The 14,425-nt window shown below is 40.6% G+C and overlaps 1 protein-coding gene across 1 annotated transcript in view; it reads left to right on the top strand.

Annotated features, from left to right (window-relative positions):
* The window catches only part of KHDRBS2 (KH RNA binding domain containing, signal transduction associated 2), a 327,589-nt gene that overhangs the window by 218,356 nt on the left and 94,808 nt on the right, over positions 1-14,425 (top strand). Inside the window, exons 5-6 of the mRNA XM_066314972.1 lie at positions 6,498-6,625; positions 7,827-8,016. Of these exons, the coding sequence (XP_066171069.1) occupies positions 6,498-6,625; positions 7,827-8,016 (318 nt within the window). The remainder of the gene's footprint in view (positions 1-6,497; positions 6,626-7,826; positions 8,017-14,425) is intronic.

The following is a 14,425-nucleotide window of genomic DNA, read 5'->3' as shown; positions in this document are numbered from 1 at the left end:
TATGGTCTGTTTTATGTGTTTCAATCTCTAAGGGTGATCCACACAATTAAGGTTTATTTTTCAGGCAGACTGTAAGCAGGTAAAGACAGCACCTTTCTGCATACAGGGCAAGTGAAAGTGCATAACATTTATGGCTATGGATCTGGCTAAGTTGCTGATTGCTTAGAGAAAGTAATTTCTTCCCTTGGGCTCAGATGCATTATATTTATATGTTTATGTATTTAATGGAGTCTGCCAGAGAACTACATGCATACAAAATGGCCTTACTTGAGTGCAAATATATATGGGCAAATGCAAACAGGCATGTGTTGCTAATGCAGTACTGGAGTCATTTTGGCAGAAGCTTTGTTACTTGTGGTGCACTGCAGGCTGTCCATCTAAACCCATCATTACCTGGCACCTATGCTCTGAAAACCAGAACAATCTGTGAATGGGCAGAGTCATCCTAACAGATGGCTTTGACTGTAGGTAACCAGGAAACCATGCATATATACTAAAAATGGGTTCAGAGAGTGTGGGGGTTGTCTAGGAACATCAAAACAGCTGTGGGGTTTGAGCTCCTTCATATACTGTTGAGAACACATGCCATACCCATCAGACACCCAGGACGGGTGGGCTAGAGCCAGTTCCCACAGTTCTGATGAACTTTGTAGGGATTGCTTGGTTGGGCATGGGCTCTCCTACTGATAAATCTCATGTTTTGCAATAGACTACAAATCAGTATTAGAAAGACAAAGCATGAAGCTTAAGGATGCAGTTCATAGAATTATAAAATGGCTTGGGTTGGAAGGGACCTTAATGATCACCTAGTTCCAACCATGTCCCACTTGACTGGGTTGTTCAGAGCCCCAACCCACCTGGCCTTGAACACTACCAGGGATAGGGCATCCACGACATCTCTGGGCAACTTGTTCCAGTGCCTCACCACCCTCACAGTAAATTTTTTTCCTACTATCTAATCTAAACCTTCTTTTTCAGTTTGAAAGTAGTCCCGTGATTTTTGTGGCCTTTTAAGAAGTCTCTGCATCTTTCTCATATGCTCCCCTCTGCTACTGGAATGACGCAATTAGATCACTCCAAAGCCTTCTTTTTACCAGGCTGAACAATTACAGCTCTTGGCCTTTCCTCATAGCAGAGGTGCTCCAGCCTTCTGATTAGCTTGGTGTCCTTCCTTTGGACTCAATCCAACATGTCCATGTCCTTCCTGTGCCAAGGACCCCAGATCTGGATGCCGCAGTGCAGATGCAGTACCATGTCCTTCCCTCACCTGCTGGCCATGCTGCTTTTGGTGTAGCCCAGAATACATTTGGCTTTATGGGCTGCATGTTGACATTGCCAGGCCAGCCTCTCATCCACCAGCACCCCCACGTCCTTCCCATCAGGGCTGCTCTGGATCTGCTCATCCCTCAGCCTGGATTGATACCAGGGGTAGCAATTAATTTACATGCCCACCTCAGGCACTGTCTCACCCCAAATTTAGATGTTGGAGAGGGCTATCCAATCTACCTGGCAAAATTGTTCTAAGTTTCCTAACCTGACACTCATAAATGCTATCGATATGCGCAGGAAGATGTTCAGTATGTTTACGTTTGAGTGCACTGGAGTCTTAGAACAGGATTTTAAAACATAAAAAGTAACAGGAAATGCCAGATATCTCTCGTCAACTCAGGACTGTTTGTCAAGTACTTTGAGTACTGAGCAGCCAGTACTATTCTTTTTCGTAACAGCCTGGTATTAAAGCACTCAACTGAAAAGTAGGAATTCTAGGGTTCTTGGCCTCTTCAGTGTCCTGAACTGCAGATCCTGACCCCATGAGTCCAGATAAGTGGTTCTCACTATGCTCTGAAGCTGAAGATAGCACAGTTTACTTTTGTAAGGCCACAGAGAACACAAAGAAGTGAGGATTCCAGGAACTCCTCATTACCAGTTGTTTTCACGGTGCTTTTTAGTGCTTCCCCATATACAGAAGGGGCCATGTTTCTTTAGTGTCCAAAATTAGAATGTATCTAAGACCAAACAAAACATGAGGGCTGTATTCCCATTACCTAGCTCCACCTAAAATTCACTGTGTCTGTGTGTCCCATTTTCTAGCTGTGAATTTTCTGAAGCATGTACTCAATGGAAATTTTAGCCTAATTGGAATTTAAGCTGCCTGAAAATAGCCCCAAGGCAGCACCAATAGAATTTAGGGGAGAATGTCTAGCTTCAGTGAATCTGTGCAAGTACACAGAGCCCTGGAGTTCTTTTGCTGATGTGAGGAGCTGGGCAGGGTGCAGAAATGCTGCAGGAGTTCAAATCCATCTCTTGTTCCCTTTTTACTGCCTGAGCACAGGAATAGAATGTGGCAGGATGGGAAAACATATGTTTGGGAATGTGGTGCTCTATGCTGGCAACACAGAGCTTCAGAGGATGTTACGTATGTGGGAATGGAAGAGTGTGCCCTATTCATGCTTTAAAATTGTCAGTGTGAAATATTGTGGTTATAATTTTGGATTTGACATGTATTACTCTGCATTCTTAAGGTAGTTGGAATGTAACCTAAATTACTCTCCCCCTAACTATCTGGTAAGAATGGAATTCAGCTGTCACAGATAAGAGCAATGATATTTATTAATAGAATTATAATAGAACTTAAATGGGCATAGTACATCAGGACAGGAGATCAGAGTCCTTAAGGGATTGATTTATCCTTGACTTCTATGAGCCTTTGTTATGATAATGATAGATATATATTCCCCAAATCCTTTTGGTCTTTCTATGCCTTACCCTTTCATTTCTTTATTAACTCTTTTCCCTTGTCACTACATATTTTTGTTAATTCAGATCAGGTTTGCAACTTACATCATACTTTGCTCTTTTTTTATCAAAATGGTTTACTGAATTCTCTAGCAGCTTCTGTGCTCTCCCCTCGTTGCTGCACATCCTGTCAGTGCTTCCAGAAGGGCTGGGGATGAGCTGCCACCAGCCAGACCCTGATTTCCTTTGGAAAACCTGCACATGGGTTTCCTTTGTTCCTACAACAGTCAAGGCAACCAACCTAATTAATCACTCCAAACCTTCATTAATAAGCATAATTGTGGTAATTTGGGGTAAACATGATGATGTTTTCTGGACTACTGAATATTTTATCAAAATATGTAATTTGGTTTTTTAGGCATTTACATAAACATGGCAATTGATGGTGGCCCTAGGTGCTACAACTTTTCTGTTGTTGAAAATCCTTCACATTTCTAAAGTCAAGATGTATGTTTAGGTGAATAGTCGTGGGAATGCGTGGTTAGCTCACAGTTGTAAGCACTGACCACCATGATACAAGTCAATTGCAGCCTCCTTATCATCAGTAAATGAAAAAGCTGTTTATAGGTAGTAATGTCTTTAGGGATATAAACAAGAGCAAAATATATAGGTTAATGTAGATTATCAGCTGTTAGAATAGCTATAAGGCTATTAGAAAGCTATAAGAAAAGCTGTGAAGTTTAGGACATTTTTCATGAGCTTATTTTAAGAGAAGAAGGTGGTTGTTTTTTGGGATTTTTTTTCCCTGAAATAAAATATACTACTGTCGTATGTAGCTACTTCCTTGTACTTCATTCAGTATAGGTATGTCTTGAAACATCATGTACTCTTTCTTGGGACTAGATATATATGAAACATCAGCAGCATAATTTTGCTCATGTGCTGGGGTCTGAACTCAGATGCAATTAAATATTCAGCAGGATAGATACCCTGACTCTAGGTATACTTATAGCAGCTATGAAAGATTAATTCAGTGTTACGTTTTTGTTTAATGCAAGAGGCAAAATTTCTGTTGAAAATTTCAGGTTTCAGGTTTAGAAATTATTATTCTTACTATGCTTTTTAAGGAGCCCATAAGATAAATATGGGCTATATATGTCTATATAGGGTTATATTTTTTAATGAAGTCATTCTCTGTCAAGAGACCTATCCCAGCATCTTTCTTTGGGAGTACTTTGCTGTATTTACCTTCTCATTTCAAAATACAGTTTGTTAACTGAATGTGCAGCAAATAACCTGCCTGCTGAAACTAAGGGCATGGATAAGAGAATGGTTAAGTTTTGCAGATCTTGTTGTATATTACGAATTCGATATGGATTTTCTGTTTTCTTGATACTAAGATTTTAAATTATATTTTTACCTGAGGGTAAAATAGTTTCTTTGAGGCAATTTCTAGTAGAATTCGTTTATGCAGCAATATTCCAAAAGAGCAAGGTTAAAGCAGCAATACAGAAATTCCAATTTCTGTCCCTTGCAGGTCTTTTTTTCCTTTTTTTTTTTAGCCCATATTTTCCTCTTACAAAATGTACCTACATTATTAATGAAGTTCAGTCTCAGCAGCAGTGTAGAATCTGGAGGGTAAACTCAATCAGCAAGTTTGAAGTTCTAATCCTTGAAAAGCCAGTATGAATAACAGATGATATTAAGAGGGCACAGTAGATGGTACCTGTTCAACAATTTCTGTAAATGTGATCTCATTGATTCTGTGTTTTTCCCTCTGTATTTTACAGACCACATTGATTTAGAAGATATCTTTGGCTTATAACCATTAGTGTTAGAAGGATAGAAAAATGTGTAAAAGATTTGGGGATGGTATGAAATGAAAGCCCTTAACTATTTTATAAGCAAAGTAAGGATTTGTTAATAAAATAGATAATTTTATTTTAATTACATTTGTGCTGCAATTATCATACACTATATTATATAGATAATGTTCTTTTATGAATTTCATTAATAGACTTTTCTCCAGCTGCACTCTCTAGAAATTTAGAAAGGATACTGTGACCAGGCCTACACTCTCAGAACACAGCAGGATCAGGATCGTATCTTTAAACAGATTTCCTGGACCTCCTTAGGAAGGAGAAAGAATGAGCAAGGCCTCAATTCCAGCTCACCATGTGCTTGCTTTTAACTTGGCTGAAAGAGGTGTCACTTGAAATGCATTTTCAGGTCCTTGCATGACAGTCAATGGCAGCTGCCTATGGAAGGATGGAAGGACAGAAGAGCAGAAGGGCAATAATCCTTTGTTTGGAAACAAAAATTAGCTGTCACACAGCTGTGCTGCCAGTGAGCTGACTGCTGCAGTGGGCTTTAGTACAGTGATCAGCCCATAAAAAGCTGGATAAAATGGAAGGAAGCTAAAAATAGAGGAATTCTGACAAAGGAATTTGGACTAACATAAAGTAAGTAAACAAGTCCGTTGTTATGCATTTAGAGTGGATGAGACACTCTATAGACAGAACAGAGCAGCTTCACATTCACAAGCCTTGGGGCGACTTCAGCGTCCACAAGAGCTGTTGGAGAGGCAGCACAGCAGGGCAAATGCATTCCTGGAATACATTGAGGATAACTTCCTTCTCCATGTGCTAAAGAAGCCATTGGGGAGACACTCTGTGCTGGACTTTGTTCTCACCAACAGGGTGGTGGGGAAGGTGAAGCTCAAGGTTAACCTGGGCTGCAGTGACCAGGAAATGATGGAGTTCAAGAGCCTTAGGGCAGGGGGGAGAGTGCACAGCAAGGTCTGGCCTGGACTTGAGATCAGACTTTGGTCTCTTCAGGGAACTGCTCAATGGAGTGCAGTAGGATAGAATCCTGGAAGGAAGAGGGGTCTGATAGACATAGTTAATATTCAAAGATCACCTCTCCCAATTGTGCATTCCAATGAAGAGGAAGTCAACATGGTGTCTACGTCAAGAGACTTGGAATTAAATCTTTAAGGTCCCTTCCAAGCCAAACCATTTTATGAGTCCGTGATTCTATTTTGTATCAGTAAGAAAAGGAAGGTCATCTGGTGTTCTGTTTACTGAGCCAACAGAAATTGCAGTGCTGAAGTTGATACCCTGTTGGCTTGGAATGGGCTTGTTTTATTTCATTTAATAATTTTTTAATAGTAAACATGGCTTTGTTACTTGACTCCTAAAGAGAGAGCTCCTCAGGATATGCAGAGGAAGTGAAGGCTGCATTCAGTAATGCTAATTGGTATTGAATTAAATCATCCAGTCATGCTAATGTGCAATATGAGGTAGAATTTGTGTTTTAAGTGCATAAAGGTAGCCAGGGAGGTGTGCCAAAAATAACGTGAGGTGTTTTGTTGTTGTTATTGTTGTTTGTTTTGGGTTTTTTGTTTTGCTTTGTTTTGTTTTGTCTAATTACAAGTAGTTTGAAAATAGTACCTTTTGTATGTGAAAGTCCACTTGCATTTTGCATACAGATACATTTCTCTCTGTTCATGCCTTGTATGCCTTTTGTGGAGTTTTCTGTATATTCATGCTCTTTTATGACCATTTTCACTACCCATACACAGACATTTTTCTGTCCATACATTACAGGTAGTTGTCCACTTCCACTTGTACAAATTTTCAGCATACCAGTGATAATGCAGAGCAGTTCACCAAAATTCCATCCACAGAATTTCTGGTTTGGGTAGTTTGCAGCTCAGCCAAAACACAAAGTTTCAGAAAGTTTCACCTTTTGCATTTCAGGATTATAATGATGAAATTCGCCAGGAGCAGCTGAGAGAACTTTCATATTTGAACGGTTCTGAGGATTCATCACGTGGACGGGGCATTCGAGGAAGAGGGATCCGTGTGCCACCTGCAGCTCCTTCAAGGTGTGGTAACCTGAACTATTATGTTAATAGCTTTACAAAGTGTAAACAATAGTAAAAAGCCCCATAGTTAAAAAAATCCTGGTCAGTAAACCAAAATATTTGTCTTCTGATAACCTTGTGTGGTCTATATTGTTCCAGATTTTCTGACCTACAGTTCACAGGGTACAGTGGGTGGCAACAGTTGAAAGCAGATTATGAAGACAGGAAAAGGATATTTCTAAGAAAGAATACTTTTATGCTAGTACAAGGCAGTATGGTCAGTAGCATAAAATTTTTTAGTAAAAATGATAGTGTAGTCAGAGAAGGCCACACAGTCTCGGTGGAACTTTATTTGCCAAATAATTACTTTTTATACATACTACAGCTGTACTGTGTGTATATACAAATATATTTATATACCTGGCATTCACATTCTTCAAAAAAGGCAGCACACCCAGGAGCATACTGCTCTGAAACAAAACTGACAGACTGCTACCCTGATTTATCCCCCTTCTGTTTCATCATATGAAATAGATACAAGTCTTTTTAAACAGTAACAGCTTCTTCTGATTTACTAATTTGTGTAGCAAGGGAGATAGAGCCTATGAGGAGATACATAGCCAGGAAGTTGCTAAACCTCTTTCCATACTTGTCTAAATGCTCTATTCTCTCTGTGCAGTGGGGGAAAGTAGAATCTCACATTACCAATCCTTGGTGCTGAACTAAATTAGGCAAGAAGAAAAGTTATTTGTCTCCTTTTATGTTCTTCCTCTGGTTTGCCTTTCAAAATTCTGCTGTCCTGCAATATCTTCTGCCAATCCATTTCTCCCACCCATCAATAAACATGACAATGAGAGTGATGACTGCTCTTATAAAATAGTTTGGGAGCAACAGAAGAGGTTCCTCATTTTCTTCGTCTTCTAGAACTGCTTTGGAGTAATTCTGCAACCCTGTGAATTGAAATGATTCAGAATTTTATTAGTACAAGCACCAAGAGAAACAGGTGCAAAAGACCCTGGATGGTTTAAAAATAATATGCCTTTCCATAATTCGTGTTCTACCTGAGATATTGCCTAAAAGTCCTCGTGACATTGTAGCTGCCAAATCCCCGGAGTTACGTGATGCTTTACATAGCGGTGAAAAGGTGACAGCCTTTAAAACGGGGCAGCACACGCCTTCCCCCGTGGCCGCCGGAGTGATCCTTGCTTTCTGCTCCCCGCAGGGGCCGCGGGGGCGCCGCTCCCCCGCCGCCGCCGGGACGAGGAGCGCAGGCGCCGCGGGGCGTGCCGCGGGGAGCGCTGCCGGTGCCGCCCGTGGCCAGGGGAGTGCCCACGCCCCGCGCCCGGGGCGCGCCCGCCGTGCCGGGCTACAGACCGCCCCCGCCGCCCGCACACGAGCCCTACGAGGACTATGTAAGTAACTGCCCCTTGGCGCGGCGGGCGAGCCGCGCTGCGGGCAGCAGCGAGTCCCTCCGACACGCGATAGTCCAGGCCCAAAGCTCCTCTGTGTCTAACGCTCTTCCCCCGCAGGTGAACCGCAGTCCGGGTGATGCGATGTGTCTGCGGGGCTGTGCTGGGTTTGTAGCTTCGTTCACAGCTTCGTTTTTGTGAAAAACGAGATTCACTTTTTTTTTTGTGTGTGTGTGGATTTTAAGAAATAGGTTTAATAAAAGATAAGACAATTAGGAGATAAAAAAACAAAGTACGGCTGGCCGGGTGACTTGGCATTCAGTCAAGTCCACACCTTGCTATTTCAGAGACTTTCTTTAAATACCCTTTTTGTTGTATCAGTCTGTTGAATATTCATATTTTTCCATAAACTAGTTTCCATATTCCAGGGACTGTTTTGCGTGTTTCTTGGCTGTGTCTTCATTATCACCTCCAGATTGGGCCTTGGTCCGTGCTTTCTTCAGATGGTGGATGCTGATAGTTGGTGTATCAATAGCAGAGTCTTCTTTAATGTTCACTGGATGTTATCCCAGCCAGACAGCTTAAGCATACTATATCACTACTACCACTATGCCTAGTTTTCTTTACTAACAGCAGAAATAAAAACTTATATCCTTACCACAAAGTTATTAATCATACAGCACACATCTTGCGAAAAGCCAACTTTATAATAGGCAGTTTATAACAGTTTTGGATATACTTTATAACAGTTTTGGATATGAGAGATCACGCTGGATAGTTCTTGGGGTGTCACAAAAGAGCTATACAGATATTCTAGAATTTGTTTTCTATACTCAGTCAGTTTTTACTGTAACTGTGAAAAACGAGTTTCACTCTCTTTTAAAATTTTATAAGTTTAATACAAAATAAAATAGACAATTAGGACACATAAGAGCAAACGTTCCAGCTCAGGTGCCTCACCAGAAAGCACACCTTTCTGTTTCAATTACTGTGTTTTAGGGGTTTACTGTTTTACATATTCAATAGATACTAAAACATGCGTTTCTGTTTCAAGTTTCCCCAATCATCTTATTTGATGGATTTATTTGTGGGTGGCTCCGCCCTGTCTGGTAACATGGTGTTTGACTGTTTTTATTTTGATGAAAAAAACCAGAAATTCAGTAGCCCTCCTGCAGGGTCACAAGGCGATGACCCTTCCCCCATAATTCTTGGCCTGGTCAGTTTTAGATGTCACAAAGAAAAAAACACAGTCTTTTCACTATTCACACTATGTCACAATCAGAAAATACATTCATCACCTTTCTAAACTCTTATTAACAAAACACAATACAGTATAATTATACATATACTGTTCATTCCAATATTTGCGAAGAGCCGACGTTATAATATGTATTTATAACAGTAACCAAGTTCCTAAGAAAAGCAGCTTATATCCTTTGTGAGAAAATGATGGGGGGAGGGGGGGAAGTGTTGTTGTTCCAAATCCTTTTTGTTACATATTTGTATTCAAAACTGTGTTACAGATACAAAACAAATAGAAATTCAGGTAGTTTTCATGAAAGCTGATACAATGATGCATCTTTAGCCAGGAGCAGTACTAACTGACTGTCACCTTTCTTTTTGAGGTGTTAAAAATAATTGTGCTGTACACATCAAAGCTTTCAAGTCCTCCTCATTAAAGTTTCCTCCTGGAACTATCACCATAACAACAGTTATCCAAATAGAGAAGGAATTGCTGTCAAATATGATGTCTGGATTTTTCCAGCCGTGGCAAGTCCAAGAGTAAGATGACATCCAATCTATTCCCTAATCCTACCACCTGGGAAAGATACACTTTTATCAAATTAATAATCTTCCTAGAACAAAGGAAAATGAAACAGAAATTATTCTTTGTTGTTCAAGCTTCACTCAACCATGTGTATTTGTAGCATAGTGACTAGATCACGACCACTTCAAATTAGGGATGCACATTCTGTTAATTCTTAGAATTACAATTGAGCAACAGCAGCAGAAAAGAAGGAGAAATGTCACTCCTGTATTATTTATCTCAACACAGTTTCCATTAATGAATGAGCTAAAAATCCTGCTAAGAAATAGAATTTCAAAAGTACACACTTCCTTGACAGACTGTATTATTGTCTGTTAGTGTCAAAATGTGTGAGATCTTCCTTTCTGTGCAGATATAGAACCTTTATAATGTAAGATTAGGATTATAATTGAAGTAATTTCTTTTTTCATTTACAGTACTAGTAAATGTCCTGGAGTATTAACCATCTTTTAGGGAGGATTTCTTGCACTTTTTCTGGATGGTAAATGCAGAAAGCAGGAGGAGAAACTGATGCAGCTGGATTATCAAGGTTAGGAAGGCGTTCAGCCAGTTCCCCATATTTTCAAAATGCTTACACTCTCAGGAACACAAAACATATACACGTTTAAAAGAGTCAGTTTAATTTGTGATACATTAGTCGAATAAAAACAAACATATGTGTTTGTGGGTTTTTTTCCCCTTCACAGATAGCAGCAAAAAAAATGTGCTGCCATATAGGTCAAAATTCACATATTTTGGAGAGCTTCTTTTTAACATCTATATTCCACAGCTAGGAATATATGAGATTGAGATCATGTACCAGTTTGCAATGAAAATTTCTTGTCATCTTATAAAAGTTTCTAAGTTTCTAATCATTTCGGTATCTTGTGGGCTGAGATAATAACTAGAACTAGAATAGATAAGAACTCTGATGCTGTGCTGGTCGAAGAAAAAGTTCACTGTCACATACCTGCATACAATATTGTACATGATGTTTTAGGGAAAATATATTAATTTTTGTAGAAAGTAATGAAGACAGTTTTTCTTCTCAAATAAACCATATAATAAATCAGATACCTGGCTGGATACTAAAAGGAAGTGGATCTATTTGTTGACCTGCAACAGATGTTATGTGTAATTGTTCTTTCCCCCTTAATCCTACAGATGAAAAACTAATTTATAGTAAATAATTTATTCAATTTACTTTTTTTTTTCCTGCTTCTAAGCAACCCACAAGTGTATTAGAATTTCCTTATGAGTTGATATTTTTCATTCTTGATTACAGTATTTCACACCATTTTTTCCTACAATTTGCAAGCACCATTGGTTTGATTGGTGGTACATATGAATGCACTGTCATTGATCGTGACATCCATATTCTGTATTTTTCATTGCTCTGTTGAAATAGAGTCACTTGAATGTTGATCTGAAAATGAATTCAAGAAAGAGAATTGAATGGCTACAGCAGGTCTTTTTAAAATGTTTAGACAGCATTTCCTGAAAAAAATCTTTAGCCATTTGTTGAGCACTACTAATCAGAGATTGTATTGACTGTTTGACCTTGAAACATCTAACTGTTTAAATCAGTTTGGATAAGCATTTAAAAGTTTGGATTATCCAATATATAAATATTTTGAGGTTTCCTAATGGCCTTTTCTGAGAATCCATAAAACCAGATGTCTGAAGGTTTCTCAGGAAAAAAGTCCTGTCCTTGTGGTGAATATATATTCATGTGCAACGGTTTGAATGTCAGGCCTAGCCAGAGGGAAAAACATTTGGAACAACTTTCAGAAAGGAAGAAGGCTGGAGCAGGAAGGAGGAGTGACTCACCTCACGCCTTTTTGTTTACTTGCCTTTGAAACTTGCTTTACCTTCTTCACTTTAAAAGCAGTTCATTGGGTGTGAATGAGTATACATTCACATTAATGTGGAGAGTGTAACTGGCAGCTGCCATGCAGCTTCGGGGATCAAGAGGAGTGGTCCAGGGTTTGTCACCTGGACCTATTTGTGTTTTAACCACACCCAATGACTAAGCCACACACAGGTGCTCACTTCCCTGGTGAGATCAGGGAGGGATTCAGAAGTGCAAAAGTGAGAAAACCCTTGGATTGAGACAAGATAGCTGCAGTGGGTTGGCACTGGCTGGATGCCAGGCACCCACCAAAACGACTTTATCACTCCCCTCTGCAACTGGACAGGGGAGAGAAAATATAATGAAAAGTTAATGAGTTGAGGTAAAAGCCAGGAGAGAAATCGCTCACCAAATACTATCAAGGGCAAAACAGACTCAGTTTGGGGATTTTAATTTAATTTATTACCAACAAAACTAGAGCAGGATAATAAGAACCAAAATAAAACCTTAAAAACACTTCCCCCCATCTCCTTCCCAGCTCTGCCTCTTCCCTGGGCACAGGGAGACAGGGAATGGGAGTTAGAGTCAGTTTCATCACAGGTGGTTTCTGCTGCTAATGGAAAAGAGATCTACACCTGCTCCTGCATGGGCTCCCCTCTCCACAGGTCTGCAGATTCCTGGCAGGAGCCTGCTACACCAGCTCAGGCCTCCCACTGGGTCACAGCCTCCTCTCAGGCATCCACCTGCTCCAGTGTGGGTCTCCTCCCCAGGCTGCAGGTGGATCTCTGCATCCCCTGGCCCTCCATGGGCTGCAGGGGCACAGCTGCCTCACCATGGGCTGTCCCACGGGCTGCAGGGGAATCTCAGCTCTGGCACCTGGAGCCCCTCCTGCCCCTCCTTCTGCTCTGACCTTGGAGTCTGCAGAGCTGTTCCTCCCACATGTTCTCACCCCACTCTTCTCTGGCCACAATTACATCTGAGCACTAACTTTTTTCTTTTTTTTTCTTCTTAAATATGTTATCACGGAGGGGTATCAACTGTCAACTCTGGTTGGCCCAGCCTTTGCCAGTGGTGGGTCTGTCCTGGAACTGGCTGTCACTGGCTCTGACAAACATGGGGAATTCTTCTGGCAGCTTCTCACAGAAGCCACCCCTGTAGCCCCCTGCTTGGTACCAAAAGTTGGCCACACAAACCCAATAGAACGGTTCCATGGGTAGATAGGGGGGTAGATTGAGAACTGGCAGAATGGCAGATCCCAGAGAGTTGTGATCAGTGGCACAGGGTCTAGTTGAGGCCTGTCACTGGCTTTGGTTGTGTCTGCCAGAGTTTAATATTGAGCTAAATATTGTTTAAGGTATTCGTCAGAGACTTGGATGAAGAGCAAAAGCCTCCTCAGCAAGTTTGCTGATGACCCAAAGCTGAGAGGAGTGGCTGATAGCCCAGAGGGCTGTGCAGCCCTTCAGAGGGTCCTTGACAAGCTGGAGAGGTGGGTAGAAAAGAACTATCTGAAGCTGAGCAGAGGCAAATGCAGGGTCCTGCACCTGGGGAAGAACAATACCAGGCAGCAGCACAGGCTGGGGACCAACCTGCTAAAAAGTAGCTCTGTGGGCAAGGACCTGGGGGTCCTCTAAAGGCTAAGGTCCTGTTGGCAACTTGTGAAACAGGCAATAGGCATGACAGATTGATTTATACAGAAGTGAAGAGTATTTCAGTAGGTCTGCTGCTATTGAAGCAATAAATAATAAAATCATAGAACCGTAGAGTAGTCTAAGTTGGAAGGCACCTTACAGATAATTTAGTTCCAGACCCCCTGCCATGGGCAGGGTCACCTTTCTGGACCAGATTGCTCAAATCCCCATCCAGCCTGGCCTTCAACACTTGTAGGGATGGGACAACATGACTGGGCAAAGGCAGTGTTCAGTGCAGTATGTTTTGATCTGAGCATCCGGACTTTTCACTCAAGATTAAAGCTTAAATTTTGGAAGGGTACTTAATCCAAATCTAAGCCAAAATTACTGTTGCTTTCTGATCCTGTTTTGGGGGACATTTGACTCTGGATTTGTATTTTTTCCTTCTGAATCAGAAGCCAGTAATGAACTAATATTTTTCTTCACATTTTTTTTAGAAGTTTTGGTGAGCCTTGCTGAGAGGCCTGATGTGAGTTTTGAAGTGACTTATCACTTGTTCCCTTACACGAGGTGGAAAGAATTACCAAAACAATACATTTGGGACTAAAATATATATACATTGCTTTTGTATTTTACCTCCTTAAAAAACCTTTAGAAACCTTACTTGCATTTTCAGTCTTGGATAAAAAAGAGGACTTTTGCACAGAAAGCCACTCATCATAATCTGAATACTTAGATGAGCTTCTTGCTTTTACAAACAAATACATAATTTGTTTGCAAGAAATAGTCTGATCTGTTGAGACAGTGTGAAGCTGGTGCAGCTCCTACGTCTAGGATAGCCAGATTAAAGAGCAATTTTAAATGCAAATATTCTCTTTCGCCTCTCATTTCACTGATCAAACCAGCCAAATGCAGATTCTTGTTATCTTCTGGAATAAGTGGAGAGCAGTGCTTTTACAAAATCACTGGAAAAGAATCACACAATGAGATGGATTGTGCTTTTAATGTCATGCTGTTCTTCCTCTCATTTCAAATTATTTAATATGAAAGCAAATGCCACATTTAACTGTTTATTCTAAGATCAGTGGTTATTTACATTTTTCGGTAGTTTTCAAACAAACTGAA

The sequence above is a fragment of the Sylvia atricapilla genome, chromosome 3 (assembly GCF_009819655.1).
Source record: "Sylvia atricapilla isolate bSylAtr1 chromosome 3, bSylAtr1.pri, whole genome shotgun sequence".
NCBI classification, from domain to species: Eukaryota; Metazoa; Chordata; class Aves; order Passeriformes; family Sylviidae; genus Sylvia; species Sylvia atricapilla.
This window is presented reverse-complemented; position numbering and strand designations above follow the sequence as displayed.